Source organism: Sceloporus undulatus, chromosome 2 (assembly GCF_019175285.1).
Source record: "Sceloporus undulatus isolate JIND9_A2432 ecotype Alabama chromosome 2, SceUnd_v1.1, whole genome shotgun sequence".
Lineage (NCBI taxonomy): Eukaryota > Metazoa > Chordata > Lepidosauria > Squamata > Phrynosomatidae > Sceloporus > Sceloporus undulatus.
This window is the reverse complement of record NC_056523.1, coordinates 132,250,872-132,267,949: the sequence shown is the minus strand read 5'-3', so window position 1 is coordinate 132,267,949 and position 17,078 is coordinate 132,250,872. Positions and strand designations below refer to the sequence as shown.

The window sequence follows — 17,078 nt, the reverse complement described above, 5'->3', positions numbered from 1 at the left end:
CGCTGCGATGTCCTTGGGCGTCGCTGCGATGTCCTTGGGCGTCGCTGCGATGTCCTTGGGCGTCGCTGGGCGCAGCCGTCTGAAGGCTGCGCCCAGCGATGCAAAGCCAGGAAGGAGCTCCTTCCGGGGCCTTGGAAAGGGCGCACTAGGCGCCCTGGGGTGGCCCCAATATGTCACAACCGCGCCGCCTAGTTTGGAGGCGGCACGGTCGTGACGTAGTGATGGCGGCAGCTGTGTGGAATGGCCGCCGCCATTTTCTACGTGCGGAGCGCATACTAGGGTTAGGGGTGTCCGGAAAGGATGCCCCTTTCTAACCCTAGTACGGGCTCGTCACGTACTTTAAGGCCCGTTTGTAACGGGCCCTTGTGTTTTAAAAGAATCTGGGAAAATTGCTGTAAGGAAAAGATGACTCCAGTGTCATGGCAAACTACATGAATCTCTTCATCCGTTAACTTGCATGGAGGTAGCTTGCATGGTTTTGGTGTTCATCATGATTTAGAAGTTTTGTACTGTAAGTTATCTACAAGGGATAAATTCAGATTTGCGAAAGATCTTGAGAGCTACCCTTTCTAAACATTTATAAATTAAGAACACATTGTAATAGTTATATGCAACTAGGCTGGGAGCATTTTGCAAATTTAATGTATAAAGTAGTAGTCCCCATTAGTAATGATTAAATAGCTAAGGTAGGAATTGGTAACTTAAATGGTTGCTATTATTTAGAATTGTTTAAATGAGTGTAGCATTTTCCCATGACATAACAAAAGGTAGTAGGCAGAAATAAGTAGCCACTAGCATTTTGGATATCTACCAGCGGTTCAAGCTAAGACAGATTTAACATGACTCAACACCAAAAGTAAAGATTAATTTAGTAACCAGTTCCCTCCTTCACCTTTCCTATGAAGTCATGGTTTCATTCAAATTTAAACTACACATTGGAGTGATTTTATGTGCCTGCTAAATTCATTTTTTCACAGTTGTTGTTTTCAGAAGGTAGAACAAATTGATGAGTAGAAATCATGTAATTTAAAGCTTGTTAATTTGAAATGATGGGCATGCTGTATTATGAAATTAAGAATGCACCGAATTGCCTCAAGATATGTGCTTGGTTTTCTTTTGAAGTCTGTGGGAATTTTACTGACTCTGAAGAGTTGGAAATAGACTTAGTTTATCATGTTCGCAATATTTTCTAAGGGTAGAAAGAGTGGTTTATCTGACGGCAGTTTCTGCTGCTTAGTGTAAATTATCTGTGAATAGTCTACTCCATTTAAGTTAGGCACACTTAAATGCTCTTGACTAAATTATTCAACTCAATCCATCCATTGGTTTGTTGCGCTCCAGATACTTTTTAATTACAGTGCAGGGCCGTAGAACAAAAATACCTTTCTTTTGGCTATGAACTGTAAATCAAAGGTAGTGTCTCTGTGTGGATGAATGTGTGAGAATATCTAGGTTTGCAAAAAACTCTCATCCTGCTTTGCTACAGCATGGTGGCTTTAGTGGGGTCAACAGGACTTCTTGTGGATATGGTGGCCTTATTGTAATCAATCCATTAAAGTTAGTATATTTAAATGTACCTTTTCAAAGAATTATTTTTAGCCTTGCAGACCCTACAATCACAACCCTTTGGTTGATTTTATTTTCACTGAAACTTCACCTCTAACCCCATTCCTGCCTTGACTGATGGTATTTATGTTTCCAATTCAATCTTCTGTAAGGAAAGAGATTCCCAAGTTAAAACTAGCACTCAGCATTCAGTATTGTGTGTACTCGGTATTCTGTGTCAGCATTCAGTATTGGTCGAAATATATATATCTGCATGCAGTGGCACTTGAAGACAGACATCTGGTTATCTTTGAGGTAAAATATTAAAAGCATTCTTACATTTAGTAGTTTTAAAAAGAAGTATAAACAAGTAAAAGCTCTCTATGGAGAACTTCCTGAATTGTGTATGGATCTTAGGAAGCTATTGTCAGCATGCGGGGCAGATAATTGTGCAGCTCCATAGCTGCTGCTCAGAGGTAGTCATAGCTTGTCCAACTTGTTCATAGTCACGTCAGAAACAGAATTTGGAGACTTCAACATTTACAAAATGTGTCTGAAAGAATGACCTTTTTGTTCCTCCTATGAGACTTTGTGTCCGTTAACATTATGATGTTAAATTCCTGTGATATGTAAACAAAAAATTGTGCCAGCTGGTCCATGCTTTGGAGTTTACATGTTCAGAGAAAACACTGTTTTTTGTTTCCTGCCAAGTACTGAAACATCAACATAAATAGAAAATTTTCTTAAGCTGCCCTAATGTAAAAAGTTTTCACAATCTTATACAAAGAAAAAAAATACAACATACTTTCCTTTCTCTATAGTATAGTACTAACAATAAATACAAGTTATTAATTAAAAATAAAGGAATCTCGGACTGGCAGCTTGTGCGAAATCCATGTTTAAAAATATGTGAAAACTTGTTGTGAAAGTAAAGGCTGTCAAACAGGACCACTCCGGCTAAGCTACTGGCAACGGTTTTCTCATCTTGTTTAGGTGGGAACAAGTTTAGAATTCTGAAAATTTTAAATCTAGCACACGTAGACTTTTCCAGAAGCATGACAGAAAAACACTCTTTTGGTACTCATAAAGGTCTTGTCTTTTCATTTTTGATAGTAAGTCCTGTGTCAGCATACAAGGCCACGGATGTGGGTGTGTTTATTTTTTAATAAACACTCATTCTTAAACTGTTGGCATGCAAAATGCAAATAGAAAAGAGCATTAGCACATAAAGCAGCAGTAGCAACAACTCCTTGAGGGCATATTCACCCAACAAAGCTGACTTTAGCTTTTAAAATAAAGCCCATGGGTCATTTATATTGCTGCATGTTTGTTTTGAATTTAAGATCTGGTGTTTATCTGCAAGCAAACCTGACTCATTTTTGTATGTTTGTTCTCTGTTCTTAGGCTGCCTTCCAGGAGAATGTTGGTAGACAGGTAAGGTAACTTAGAAAAAACACAAGTCTTTTCATTCAATTTCTTGTAAATCTACTCTAGCATAAAATTAAATATAGGCATTTTGTCACTTGTAGAAAGGGAAGTTTTGTGAATTTTGATAAGTGATTTTGAAGTTATCATGGCGATACTTTGCATGTACCTATTAAAACACAATTATGATCCTTTCATATATCCTGTGAAAGAGCCTTCAGCATCTTAAAATGTAGCTTATGAAACAGTACTGCCCTTCAAATCAGCATAGTGCTGAAGCTTTTGGTGAGTTTATCTGGAACTATGTGTGGACAGTTATTTCTGTGCAGTTTAATTCTTACTGCTACTCACTTATCCTGAGATTCAGCAATGGTAGATTGATCTGTAACATGAGTGAGTATCTCTGTAGTGATTTGAGCATTGGACTATGACTCCGGAGATCAAGGTTTGATTCCCAGCCTGGCCATGAACCCCTCACTGGGTGACCTTGGGCAGGTCACACCCTCTTAGCCTCAGAGGAAGGCAATGGCAAACCTCCTCTGAATAAATCTCACCAAGAAAGCCCCATGATACTTTTGCTTTATGGTCACTATAAGTTGGAAACGACTTGAAGGCACACAATTACTACAGTCTCTGCTTATGCTCATTTATGACAACCATAAGTCATCTGGACATCAAGCTAGATATCTCAAAATTTGTCACAATGTTTTTGGTAGTTGTTTTAAGTTGCAGTGCCAAGTTTCAAGCCAAACTTCCAAATCTGGGGATACAGTGGGAATAAAGCAAGAACAAAAAAACTTCATTCTCACCACTGCATCTCCCTCCTCTCAGTCCCTCAGCCAGGGGCAATTCAGGTGTAAACTGATTCTCCACCAGCCAGTGAACATCTGTCACTCATTTGTTATACACACTCCTATCTTTATCTTCAAGACAGTGGACCCGATGCCTCGAAAAGGAGGGAGGCAAATGGAAAATCAAGAAGCTCCATGGACCTCATTGGGAGGGTATTAGTTACAGAACCAGGCAACAAAAACACACTGAGGCATTGCTGATAAGCTTCTTGATGTGAAAAAAAAGATGTGAATACAGGACAGGCTGTGTGATGTGCTGCTGGTGAGATTTCCAGGATAAAAAAGGAGAAGAGACACAAAGTTCCATAGTAACCCATTGGAGTGCTAGGTACAGGACTGGGCAATGCCAGGTATACTTTAGGTAGTAACTTTTTAAATGCAATGGAACATGAGGGAACAAGAGAGCACATTTTGTTGCTGATGGAAAGCATTCCCCCTCTGATCTCCAGCAATAGTACTTTTCCTAGCCAGGTATAGGTCAGTGGAGTTGTCTTTATTACTAGACTGAAATGCCACCATTTTCTAGTCTAATTGATTTCACTCTCAGGAAAACCTCCAAGACAAAATAAAAAAATCTTGAGTGCACTGGATGCATGTGGCCCAAGTGGATGTTTCTGGCACTAATTGGAAGATCATACTGTATCTCTGCATTGTTAATGAATGGAATTTATATTGATTGAATTAGGAAGCATCAAGTTAGGTCTCCACTTGATAGTTTTTATTGGTCAAATTTGTTGGTGTGGTGGTTTGAGGGGAGTGGGCAAACCCCCCCCCCCCAAAAAAAAAGCAGTAGGGCTCAAGTAATTCTTCTTCAGGCTAAGAAACAATTAATTGGATGTGGGCATAAGGCTGAAGGTTGTTCCCCCAGTTTTGGGGAAAGGGTGGGATATAAATAAACAAAGTACTGGCAGCTTTCCAGATTATTTTTAGTAGGTTAGCAAAGGTTTTTAAGGAGTCGTTTAACAGTAGTGACAGCATAAAGTTTTTTCCTACTTGTAATAGGGCTGTGTTGGTGAACACATGGCATGCATGCCAGCTGTGGCATACGAAACCATCTGGGTGGGCATGTGGCAGCCACTGCGAGGAGGGGTGGAGAGATGCGGCCGGCCAGTCCTGCTTCTTACTGCAGCCCGGTTCTCCCTCAGAAAACTGACCCTGCCCCCGTGAGGCAGAGTCCCCAGGGAGATCCCATTAGCATCGCCTCCTCCCAGACTTTATGTCATTTCTGGTGACCCTATCACAGGAGTTTCTTGGTAAGTTTCATCAGAGGGGGTTTGCCATTGCCGTCATCTCAGGCTGAGAGAGTGTGACTTCCATATTGTGCATGTGTATATGTTTTTGTATGTTGTTTACCTTCAGGTTGTTTCTGGCAACCCTATCACAGGGTTTTCTTGGCAACTTTCGTTAGAGGGGGTTTGCAATTGCCGTCTTCTGAGGCTGAGGTAGTGTAGCTACCAAAAGAACAGCCCTGAGAAATACATCAGAGTTATGCAGTCACATGAGATGCTGCTTCATGAGCTGAGGCTGGGAGAGTGTGCCAAGGGTGTGTGGTGCCTTCAAGTTGTTCCTGCTGACCCTAAGGCGAAACTATCCTGGGGTTTTCTTGGCAAGATTTGTTCAAGGGTTTTTTTGCCTTTGCCTTCCCCTAAGGCTGAGAGAGTGTGACTTGCCCAAGATTACCCAGCCGGTTTCCGTGGCCGCCAAGCTGGGATTCAATCCCTGGTTTCCAGAGTTGCACGCTCAAACCACTGCACCACGCTGGCTCTCTGTGTGGAAAGGTGTGGTGTTAGGGGGCCTTCCTGCCTCTTTCTCTCCTGGAAGGAGTCCAAATGGTCCTCTATTTTGAGCAGGAATGTGGTTGTTTCTGACTTAACATGACGCTCTTGCAAGGTTTTCTTGACAAGGTTTTTTCAGAGAGGTTTTTTTTTTTTTTGCCATTGGCCGTCCTTTGAAGCTGAGAGAGTGTGATTTGCCCTGTCAGTTGTTGTTGGTTTTGTGTGCTTTCAAGTCTTTCCTGACTTAGGGCAACTCTAACAGGACCCTATCATAGGGTTTCCTTGACAAGGTTTCTTCAGAGGGTTTTTTCTTTTTTTTCCCCCATGGCCTTCCTCTGAGGCTGAGACAGTGTGACTTGCCCAAGGTCTCCCAGTGGATTTCATGGCTGAGCTGGGATTCAAGCCCTGGTCTCCACAGTCGCACACTCAAACTGCTCTCTTTGTTCTTGTTCTTGTGCTGTGCTTTCTGTGCTTTATTATGCTTGTTGTTGTGTGCCTCAAAGTTGTTTCCAGCTTATGGGCCCAGAGCACCCTCTTTCTCTTCTGAGTGCCAGTTCCTGGTAACCCTAAGGTGAAACTATCATGGAGCAAGCTTTGTCAGAGGGGGATTTCCATTGCCATCCTCTGAGGCTGAGAGAGCATGACTTGTATGTCTGGTGCCTTCATGTCATTTCCAACTTATGGCCACAATAAGGTGAAACTATCATGGAGTTTTCTTGGCACGTTTTGTCAGAGAGGAGTTTGCTGTTGCTAGCCTGAGGCTGACAGAGGGCCGAAACAGACATCCCTAAAGGGGTGGTTTGATGCCACCCCTTTGATTGCCGGATTGGAGCTGCAGCAACCATATGCCTTGGTCCCAATCAGGTGTTTTTCCAGCCCAAAAGTACGAGGCAAAATGCCACTTTTTTTGCACCAATAAAAACCCCAATCTTCTTGACTTGTGCACAGAGTTTAGCAGCTAGTTGACTGAGGAACGGGAAAGAAGAGTTTCATTTAGTACTACTATTATATGCTCATATAGTCAATGCTAGTTAAGGAATTTATTTTTAAAATTCTTTCTGTTAATGTGTCATCAGATGTTCCACTTCCATAATGTATTATTGAAAGCTTAAATGTTCTTTGTCTACCTTACCTCTTGGGCACCTGGTCCTCAGTCAGTTGTTTGAGCTTTAGTCTTTCAGCATTTAGGTACTGAAGTGCCTAGGGTCATTTCCCACAGTACACGGTGTGTGTGTGCGTCTAGAAATTTTAGTCAAAAAATCGACCCTAAAAACCTAGGTTGACTTATCCATGGGTCAGTGTAAGTGCTGTACGTACCTTAATTCTTATCAAAAAAGGAACACCCCCTTCTCTGAGTAGAGTAGTGAAAGGCAAGAGAGGACCCAAAAGAAGCACTGACCTTATCTACTCTGTCTGCTGCAGTGCCACTTCTGCCCTTTTTGAAGTGCTGGGTGGGAAAATGGCAGCGATGTCAGCTCTTTGGTGCTTGGACTCAAAGGAGCACCCAGAAAGTCAACATGTCCATGTTTTCTTAACCCTCTCTCCTCTTGTCACCACCCCAAACATGCACAGCGACCATTTACTGTAGTTCCCTCTTCATCCATCCTGCCTTTAGGGTAAGCATAAACAGTTATGCCTGCCAGAATTTTGTAAGTTATTTGAGATTGTTTTTATTTTGTTTCGTCCTTTACACCTTTTGTAACATGCCCCTAAATTTTACCATTATCCATGGGTCATATCAAAATCCATAATTTTGGCCCCCAAACCTGCCTCAACTTATACACAAGTATATACAGTAATTCCAAATTGATGCCTTGTAATATTTGCTTCCCTGGGATTCTGCCAGCTTCCTCAGTAGACTACTTTTAAAATACAGTAGTCTAAGGGCAACAACAACAACAATAATAATATTATATAATATTATAGTAATTATTATATAATAATAATAATAGGATTTATTTATATGCCGCCCAATCACTGGGAATCCGAGCGGTTTACAACAGAGGGGATAATAGATGGTTCCCTGCCCTCAGGCTTACAATCTAAAAAGGCATGACACAAAAGGAGAAGGGAATGAATGGTGAGAGGGGGAGGGGATCAGGTCCAGCATTCTTCTCTCCCTCCGAGGCCTGAACCAAGGATGTCATGTTACGTGGAATATTAAATCATGGTTACGATTTTAAGTGCTGGGAACCTCAGTAAAGGTGCGGAATGTCACAGGTTTAGGAGGAGGAGTTTAACACAATCTTTCTCTTTGCTGTGGCCTGGAAACAAATAGGAGCTTCTCTCCCTATGCAAATAAGCATCTTTGAAGCAGTACTTCTAGGTAGTACTACAGCACGCTATGGGAAAGTTTCAGCTTTGCCCACCATAGTCTCAGTTCTGAATGTGATCAACTGCTTTAATAATTGAAAATGATAAGTACAATGTTAAACTGCTTGTTTAACATCATTTGTAGCTTGGGTCCAATTCTTACAGTTAACATCTCTGTGTAAGGAAATGGAAAAATTCGGTAAATCACTTTGTATTTAGCTACTGTTTATATATATATATACATATACATATACATATACATATATATATATATATTTCTTCTTCGTGGTCTCTGCGAATCATACAAATGGGTTTCACTGCGCCTGCACAGTGCTGTTCAGAAACTTCTGGAATCACTAGGCAAAGTTTACTTTGCAACATATAGAAACTTTTTGGTGGTAACTCCGCCCACCCGTTGTAAGGCCCCTGCCTTCCCGCTCTTTTCCCCGTTCCTTTTTTCCGCCGCGCTAGCTGCTTCAGGGAACTTCGCTCGCTTTAGCTTGCAATTGGAATCACTTTCACTTTTGACCTCGGACTGTCTCTTGACCATTCTCTTTCTCCCGCCCTGGTAACTTCGGACTTTCGGCTTGTTGACCTCGTTTTTGGACTCTCCCTTTCACTTTGTCGACTTCGGAAGAATGCTTGCACTGTTCAAAAAGTGCGATGTTTGCGGAGGCAAGGTGCCCGTTCAAGATCCGCACTCCTCCTGCCTCCTGTGCCTAGGAAAGGACCACGACCCGAAGGCTTGTCCACTCTGTGAGTCCCTCTCTTCCCAGGCTCGGAAGAATCGTGAGTCCCAGCTGACTTCGGCCATCGCTCAGGGTAAAGTCCAAGAGGGGGGTCCGCGTCCATCCTCGGCTCCCTCGGCTGCATCGGCTGCCTCCTCTTCCCGGGCCAGTGTGTCCAGCGTGGTGTCTGCCCCACCAATGGCAGAGTCGTCCACCACCACCGATGTGGCCCGTGGTCCGCAGAAACCCAGTGCCACCGACAAGCCCTCCAAGTGCCCCCACAAAATGTCAGGGACTGAGGGTTCCGAGCCCAGGGCGAAGTCCAGGAGGAAGCCGTCCCTAGAGGGCTTGCGCTCGCGCTCGAAGGATCGAGCGGAGGTGGAGGTCCTGACTGTGCCGGTCCAGTCCTCCAAGGCGTCATCGAAGGCATCTCGACACGCCTCCAAGCTGCCCGAGATGGGGGGCATCCTCGGTGACATTGAGGAAGGCTGCAAGGACAAGGGCAAGACATCTAAGCCGCAGTCCGTGGGAGCCGTTGTCCTCTCAGATCTGCCGGACAATCCCTTCTTCCCCCCTGAGGATCGTGTTGAGACGCCGCAATCATCAAAGAGGAGTCACTCCAAGGAGGCGACTGAGGACTCCGCACCCAATAAGTCCAAGCCCACTCGGGACCGGAGTGGGTTGGCGATGTCCTCCAAGGGGAAGGAGCGCACTTCCCATAAGCCGCGCTTCCCATCCAAGAAGGTTCTCACGCCAGCCTCCTCGCATCCAGAGGACTCCTACGCCTCGCATACGGCTCCCGTCCTGGACACACCGCTGCCTTTAACGGTGGACTTCACCCGTGCTGATGCAGGGACAGTCGGCCGGAGGCAGTCTCCTTCTCTCTCTCTCCACTTGGATGACGATGAACCAGTGGATGAGAACACTGACATGTTCTTTGACTCGGAGACGGGAAGATACTACATGGCAGTGCCGAGGGAGACCGCCTTCCGAGAGTTCACCAGGCTGAACCTGTGTCCTGTGGCCCCTCAGGGAGAGAAGCCCCCGTCATCACATCCAACGGCGTCAACATCTGCCCCACAGCATCCTGCGACAGAGCCGCTAGCCTTTCAGATCCCGACTCGTCCCGCTTCTCGAGTCTGGGTCCCAGATATCCCGCTGACATCGGACACCGACTCGGAGGAGGAGCCCTTGCCACCGTCGGGGGACCCTTCGGACGACGACACCTCCGTCTAGGCGTCCCTGCAACGGATGCACCACCCTGAGCCGTCGTCTCCAACCGATGATGTGCGTTCATTCAACGAGCACATCATCAAGATGGCAAGGGCCCTGGACATTGAGCTCTCCTTCCCCGAGGAGGAGGCTCGGGACCCAGTGGAACGTCGGGTGCATGGCTGGGTGCCCACACCGCCCTCCATCCCACTGCTGCCGTCCTTGGAGTCCATCGTCCGGAGGTCGTGGGATGTGCCAGCCTCCTTGGTAGGATCGTCCCGGAGGATCGAGTCCCTCTACTGCATCTCCCCGTCGAGTTGCTCTTGGTTGGCCGACCACCCCAGCAGAACTCGGCGATAGTGGAGGGGGCTCAGCAGGGCTTCGTCCCCAAGCAGGCTACTTCTCCAGTCGACTGAGAAGCAAGAAAAGTTGATGGTCTAGCCAAGAAGGCCTACTCAGTGGCAGCCCTCGTGGTCAAGGCCATCACTTATAATGCCTGCATGGGGGCCTATATCCAGACCCTAATGGAAGGGACCTCGCCACTCATCCCGGACGTCCCGGATGAAGTCCAGCGGCGCCTGGTAGAGATCCGTGATGAGGCCCACTGCATCGGCAGCTGGCTCATCACTGCCTCCAGGAATGTGGCTGACTGTGCGGGACGGGCCATGTCGGCATCGATGGCTCTGCGGCAACATGCATGGCTGAGGGGGTCGGACCTCAACTCCAACGTGAAGTCAGCCATCGAGGACATGCCACTCGATGGGACCGGCCTCTTCCACGCCGAGACCAACGAACGCCTGAATAGAAAGTTCAGGATGAAGGCGGCGGACAAGAAGCACGGGATGTTGTCGGCTTCCATCTTGCCCTTCAGGAAGAGGCAGCGTCCGTGGCAGCCCCAAGGTCAGTCACAGGGGCCCTTCCACCAGGACCGGCAATCTCAGCAGCAAGGCTCCCAGAGATGCCATTACCCCTCTCAGTCTTCCTCCTCCTCTGGCCGTCGCAACTTTCCTCCCCGGTACCGAAAGTCCCGCCGGCAGGATACAGACCAGGGGAAGAAGAGAGCCTGAAGGGTTCCAGCGCACTTCATCTCTTCCACCCTTTTCTTTTTGGACATTCTGAGGCCCTTTGCCACCACTTGGGCCTCCATTACAACGGACTTGTGGGTCCTAAACATCGTCCGTAGGGGTTATGCCCTCGAGTTCCAAGAGCTCCCCCCAACCGGAGCCTTCATGTCCATTCTCCCCTCGGACACCCTTCTCGACGAAGTGCGCACCTTGCTAGACAAGGGGGCAATTTCCCCTTTATCGCCCGAACATTACTCCAGGGCTTTCTTTTCCAGGTACTTTACGGTACCGAAGGCAGATGGCAGCATCAGACCCATCTTGGATTTGAGGGATCTGAACTATTTTCTTTAATACCGCCGGTTCCGTATGGTAACCTTGGCTTCTATTCTGCCTCTGCTCCACCAGGACCTGTGGTTCGTGACGGTCGACTTGAAGGATGCCTACTTCTACATCGGAATTTGGGAGTCCCACCGGTGATTCCTCGCCTTCGCCATCGGCTCCACCGCGTACCACTACAATGTGCTTCCCTTCGGCCTTGCCACGGCCCCGCGGGTCTTCACGAAGTGCCTGGCTCCAGTGGTGGCATACCTCCATCAGAGGGGTCACAGAGTCTTCCCGTACCTGGATGACTGGTTGTTTGCCGCTGACTCACAACAAGAGCTCCAAGAGGCAGTCTCATTCACCTTGCACCTTTTGGACTCCCTCGGTTTGGTTGTCAACGAAGAGAAGTCCCACTTCACACCGACCAGGCAGGCCAAGTTCATCGGAGCCATCCTCGACTCCGAAAGATGCTCCGCCTTTCTCCCTCCAGACCGTTTCCAGGCATTGACAGCATCGCTGAGGTCTTGCATCTCCCACAGAAGGGTGAGGGCCAGGGACGTCCAGGTAGCCCTGGGCCACATGGCATCCACAACATTCGTGACACCGTGGGCAAGGCTTCGCCTCCGCTCCCTGCAGTCCTGGTTCCTCTCAGTCTTCTCTCTGATGGAGGACGGTACCAAGACCGGTGGCCGCTTCTGTGAGGTGGTGGCTGGACTGCCACAATATCTGTATCGGGATGCCCTTCCACCAACCTCAGCCTCAATTGACTTTGACAACCGATGCTTCCCTGGAAGGCTGGAGCGCCCACCTGCTCGACCTGGTTGTCAGGGACAAGTGGTCCGCCCAGGACAAGCATTTCCACATCAACGCATTAGAGATGCTGGCAGTCGAAAAGGCATTGAGGGCATTCGAATCCTCGGTCGCAGGCAAGGTGGTCCTCCTGGGAACGGACAATACCACCGTGATGTATTACATCAACAAACAGGGAGGCACCAGATCCAGGACTCTGCTCGAGATCACTCTCCGCATTTGGGACTGGTGCATCCACAGACAGGTGCTCCTCCAGGCAATTCACCTTCCAGGAGAGGACAACGAGTTGGCGGATCGCCTAAGCAGATCTCCCTCGGTGTGCCACGAATGGAGGCTCCATCCGGAGACGGCCAGCGACCTGTTCGATCGGTGGGGAACCCCCCATGTCGACCTTTTCGCGACCGAATGGAACAGCCACTGTCCCCAGTTCTGCTCCAGGAGGCGAATGGACGGATCCCTCAGAGACGCGTTCGCCTTCCTCTGGATGGGAAAGCTGCTCTGCGCCTTTCCTCCCTTCCCCCTCATCATGAGGGTGGTGTCCAAGATTGCAACAGACCGATCGGATGCGATCCTGATCACCCTGTGGTGGCTGAGGCAACCTTGGTTCGCATCCATTCTCCACCTCTCCAAGAGATGCTTCCTCCGCCTCGACTTCCGTCCGGACCTGCTGTCAATCCAGGACGGCCAGATTCTTCACTCGGACATCGAGAACCTGCTGTTGGTGGCCTGGAGAATCCAGCCCTAGCCTCACTGCCGGATGCGGTGAGGACTGTGATCCTGGCTGCGTGGAAACCTTCCACCCAGCGATCCTATGCCCTGAAGTGGAGGAGGTTTAACCTCTTCCTTGATTGAAAGGGCTTGTCTCCGACTCAGGTGTCCACTCCAGTGGTACTGGAGTTCCTGATGGCGCTTTTGGATGATGGGTTATGCCTCACATCCATCAAATGCTATTTGTCTGCAATTTGTTTCAGGTACCAATTTGAGGGTAGGGCTTCCTTCTTTAGGGACCCCTTGGTGAAGGGGTTCCTTAAGGGATGTGCCAACCTACACCCTCCTGTGTCGGTACCGGCGCCGTCTTGGAGCTTGGAGGCGGTGCTGGCCGCCCTCCAATCCAAGCCCTTTGAACCGATGGCCACAGCGGACTTGAGACTATTGACTTGAAAAACTGCTTTTCTTGTGGCCATCACCTCTGCCCGCCGCGTGGGTGAACTCTGTGCCTTGCGGAGGGACCAGCCCTTCCTAAGATTTCACATGGACAAGGTAGTCCTCCGGACAGACATTACTTTCTTGCCCAAGGTTGTGTCTGCTTTCCATATGTGCCAGGACATTGTGTTGCCTACTCTGGCGTCCAACCTGACTTCAGATGCGGAGCGAAGCCTGCACTCGCTCGTTGTCAGGAGAGCGCTGGCTTTTTACATGGACAGAAATGCTGCCTCCAGTCGATCCGAGAGGCTCTTCCAGTGCTACTCGGAACCGAAGAAGGGGTTGCCTGTGTCTCCGCAGAGGTTCTCCAAATGGGTGGCTGGTACCATCCACCTCTGCTATGAGCTTTTGGGTAAACCTCTCCCTGATAGGGTTCGGTCCCATTCCACAAGGGCAGTTTCAGCATCCTCAGCATTCCTGTCGGGGATCCCCTTGGAGGATGTTTGCAAGGCTGCTGTCTGGTCCCAGCCTTTGACTTTCATAAAGCATTATAGGCTGGACACCAGGGCCATCCGAGACGCAGCTTTCGGGAGGGCTGTGTTGGTCTAAGGGTTACATTGAGTGCACTACTGGTGATTGTTGTTTACAAGGTTTATGTAAATAATGCCACTGTTTTTACATTCTGTTGAATGTTGGTTTGCACAATTCCGATGGGATTGGTCTTGCATGACCTTACATCCCCTTCTCAGGTTTTGCAATGGTATTGCTGTGTTGAGTTTTTGTGCACATACAAAAGACTGACTCTTTTTATGGTTCAAGGTTTTATTGTTACAATAAATATGCCTTTGGTTTACCATAGCTTTGGTTTCAGGACACTCCCTCCGCCGCTTACCTAAGCTTGTCAGTCTAAACCTATTTGTATGATTTGCAGAGACCATGAAGAAGAAGGACAGGTTGCTTACCTGTAACAGTATTTCTTCGAGTGGTCATCTGCGAATACATACAAATCCCACCCGTCCATCCCCTCAGTGTCCTGCTCTTATTGGCTCTTTCCATCACCTGCTTGGCGGAAAAATTGCGGAACTGGGGAAAAGAGCAGGAAGGCAGGGGCCTTATAACGGGTGGGCGGAGTTACCGCCAAAAAGTTTCTATATGTTGCAAAGTAAACTTTGCCTAGTGATTCCAGAAGTTTCCGAACAGCACTGCGCAGGCACAGTGAAACCCATTTGTATGTATTCGCAGATGACCACTCAAAGAAATACTGTTACAGGTAAGCAACTTGTCCATATATATATATATATATATTGTGTGTGTGTGTGTGTGTGTGTGTGTGAGTGTGGGAACAGTTGCAAGAAATATGCATATTCCATGTGATTGCTGAAAACAAAATCAGGGGCATGATAAGTGCAGCTTTAAGTATTTCTGGAAGCAACATCTTTCTCAGAAATATCTTTTACAGGAATGCTCAGTTATTTCCACAGTAGAATCAATTAATATCTTCCACGTGAAAAGTGACTGTGGGGTTTTATTCTGTATGTCAGTAAAGCAACTGTTAACATTTGGATAGAATGACATGGTATTTATTGTGTGTGCTTGTAGATTAATGAGGGAGAGTTGTGACAGTTGGAGTATCTGCAAAGGGAACACAAAATGGGATGAAGCCAAAAAAAAAAATCAGTATTTTGAATCTCTTCAAATATTATTGTTGGCCAAATTGGTTAGACCATACATTTTGACCTCGTTTTTTAAAAAACAAAAATAATACCAGAAATCTAGCACTTGTTCATATTTGTTGTATTCAATCCTTGATGCCTCAGGGTTTCACCAGTTTTTGCATTTAATCTCAACCCTGATTCCCACTGGCTCTGAAACTGAAACAACTCCCTTAAATGTCTCTGCACCCTGAGGTGACTGTTACCACACCCTCCATTGACTTTTTTTTACTGAGGTGGCAAAGTAATCTGGTTCACCTGGTGAACATGCTACTGCTGGTTATGATGCGGCATTGTGGGAGGCAGTTGCTTAAAAGTGAAATTTGGCTTGATCCTTCTGCCAATACAGCCTTGGATTATTTCTCTTTTTCAAAGGAATTTAACCCAGGGTGGGCAGACTTGAGTTTTGCAGCATCTGCTTTTTTAAATTTTCTGTGACAGTGAATTCCACCATGTGTACTCCAGTTCAAAAGACATACGGTACCTATAATTAAAGAACTCTTGAACATAAGAATTTGTTTTCTCTGCCACAAATGTGCATGAAAGTGCATAGCCCTTACCTACAACAACCCACTCACGGTTACCCCCCGCCCCCCAAGCTTTCTTTGTTTCAGCAGTATTGTTGGGAGAACAGTCATGTTTTGCTGGTATGGTTAAATAATTGGGAGCCTGAAATTTTTGCTGATCGATAGTGAGTTCCCCAGTGGTCTATAAGTGCAGTCATCTTCTTCTCAACCTTGGTTTAACCATTTTGGATCGTGTTTCCTTATGTTTGGTTATTCTTGAATGTGTGCAGTTCCATTCAGATTTCAGATAATATTGTGAGTTATATTATGAATACTTATATATGATACTCCAGCTGGTGGAATTTTCCAGCTTGCATCTCTTGCTCAAATGCTGATGCTTAGTATTTATGTAGGACTTTACACATAGCTTGATATCTAATTATAAATTATTATCAACAAATAAAAAAGTTATTCTGCTTCTTCAAAGGATTGCTCATAGATGAAAAGGGATGGTGAAGGAAAGCTTTGGATTTAGGGTAGGGAGGGCACAGACTGTGATGTGTCCTAAATGGAAGTTAGGTAGATGTGTAGGATGTTCAGATTGCTCTGTGTTCTTACCCCAGAGATTTTAGTAATCACAAAACTACTAGTCTCATCATCTAGTAAACACCCTGCTGTGACTTCATCCTATTTCGAGTGGGTGGTGCTCTTGGCTCCCAAACTTGCAGCTTTGTTTTAGCTGTTCTTACAGAAAATATTGAAGAAACATGTTTTATATCCAAATATCATTTTTAAGTTAATGAATTAGTGTCTGTAAGTTTGCATTAATTTACTGCTTTCTATGCATGTGTCCATTGATGAAGCATCTCTCTCTTTTTAGACTCTTTTCCGTTGTCAGTGTTTTACAAGTGTTTTCAGTTTTATATTGTACTGTTTTTTTATGTCTCAGCCTAGAAAGATGAGGGGGAAGACAAAATGTATTTCACTATTTCAGTACACAGAAAGCAGTGGTCTCTGTCCATAGCTGTGTGTGTGGGGAGGCATTCTTCTATACATTGCCAGGCAGAATCAGAGATAAAAGTACAGAATCCAGTATTGTTGGGGCAGGAAACAATATTGAATTCCTGATTGGTAACAGAAGTGAATGGGCAAGAAATTGAGCAGCAATCAGTAGGCAATCATTTTGAAGAGAATAAACAGAAAGATCGGTACAATTGCCATGTATGTGATAATACCTGGCGATACTAATTTTTAAAGTGGTGCTTGGAGAAGGAACATTGAACTGTTGGTAAGTGTCCTTTCAGGGATGACCTCTTAATTGGACCTAAGCAATATGTTGAGTAAGTACATAGATTGTTTGTCTGTGTTTCTGAATATCTCTGAAGCCGGAGTCACATGAAGCTTCTTTTGAAGTATTCATTGCAATGACACACACACACACACAGACACCCCGCCACCCTTTGCTTAGTGTAGGAAACAACAAGGATTTCAAAGTAGAGTTTAATTTTTTGAAATTATCCTTAAATGTTTCTGTTGTTACAGTGATGAATGTCTTAAGTACATCAAGTTGCATTGTTTATTATTTATCTAAAATATTTGTTGATTTCCTCTCTGCCTACTAGAGAGCTCAAGCTGATGCGAAACAGATAAAATCATTCTTAGAATAATTTTTT

At 46.1% G+C, this 17,078-nt stretch overlaps 1 protein-coding gene across 7 annotated transcripts in view; it reads left to right on the top strand.

Annotated features, from left to right (window-relative positions):
* Positions 1–17,078, top strand: part of TBCD (tubulin folding cofactor D) — a 172,133-nt gene that overhangs the window by 91,520 nt on the left and 63,535 nt on the right. For 6 of the 7 annotated variants that reach the window (XM_042448420.1, XM_042448419.1, XM_042448415.1 and 3 more), the window contains one exon: positions 2,950–2,979. The exons of the other annotated variant lie outside the window; for it this stretch is intronic. In XM_042448420.1, coding sequence (XP_042304354.1) covers positions 2,950–2,979 — 30 coding nt within the window. The remainder of the gene's footprint in view (positions 1–2,949; positions 2,980–17,078) is intronic. 7 annotated transcript variants of the gene reach the window in all.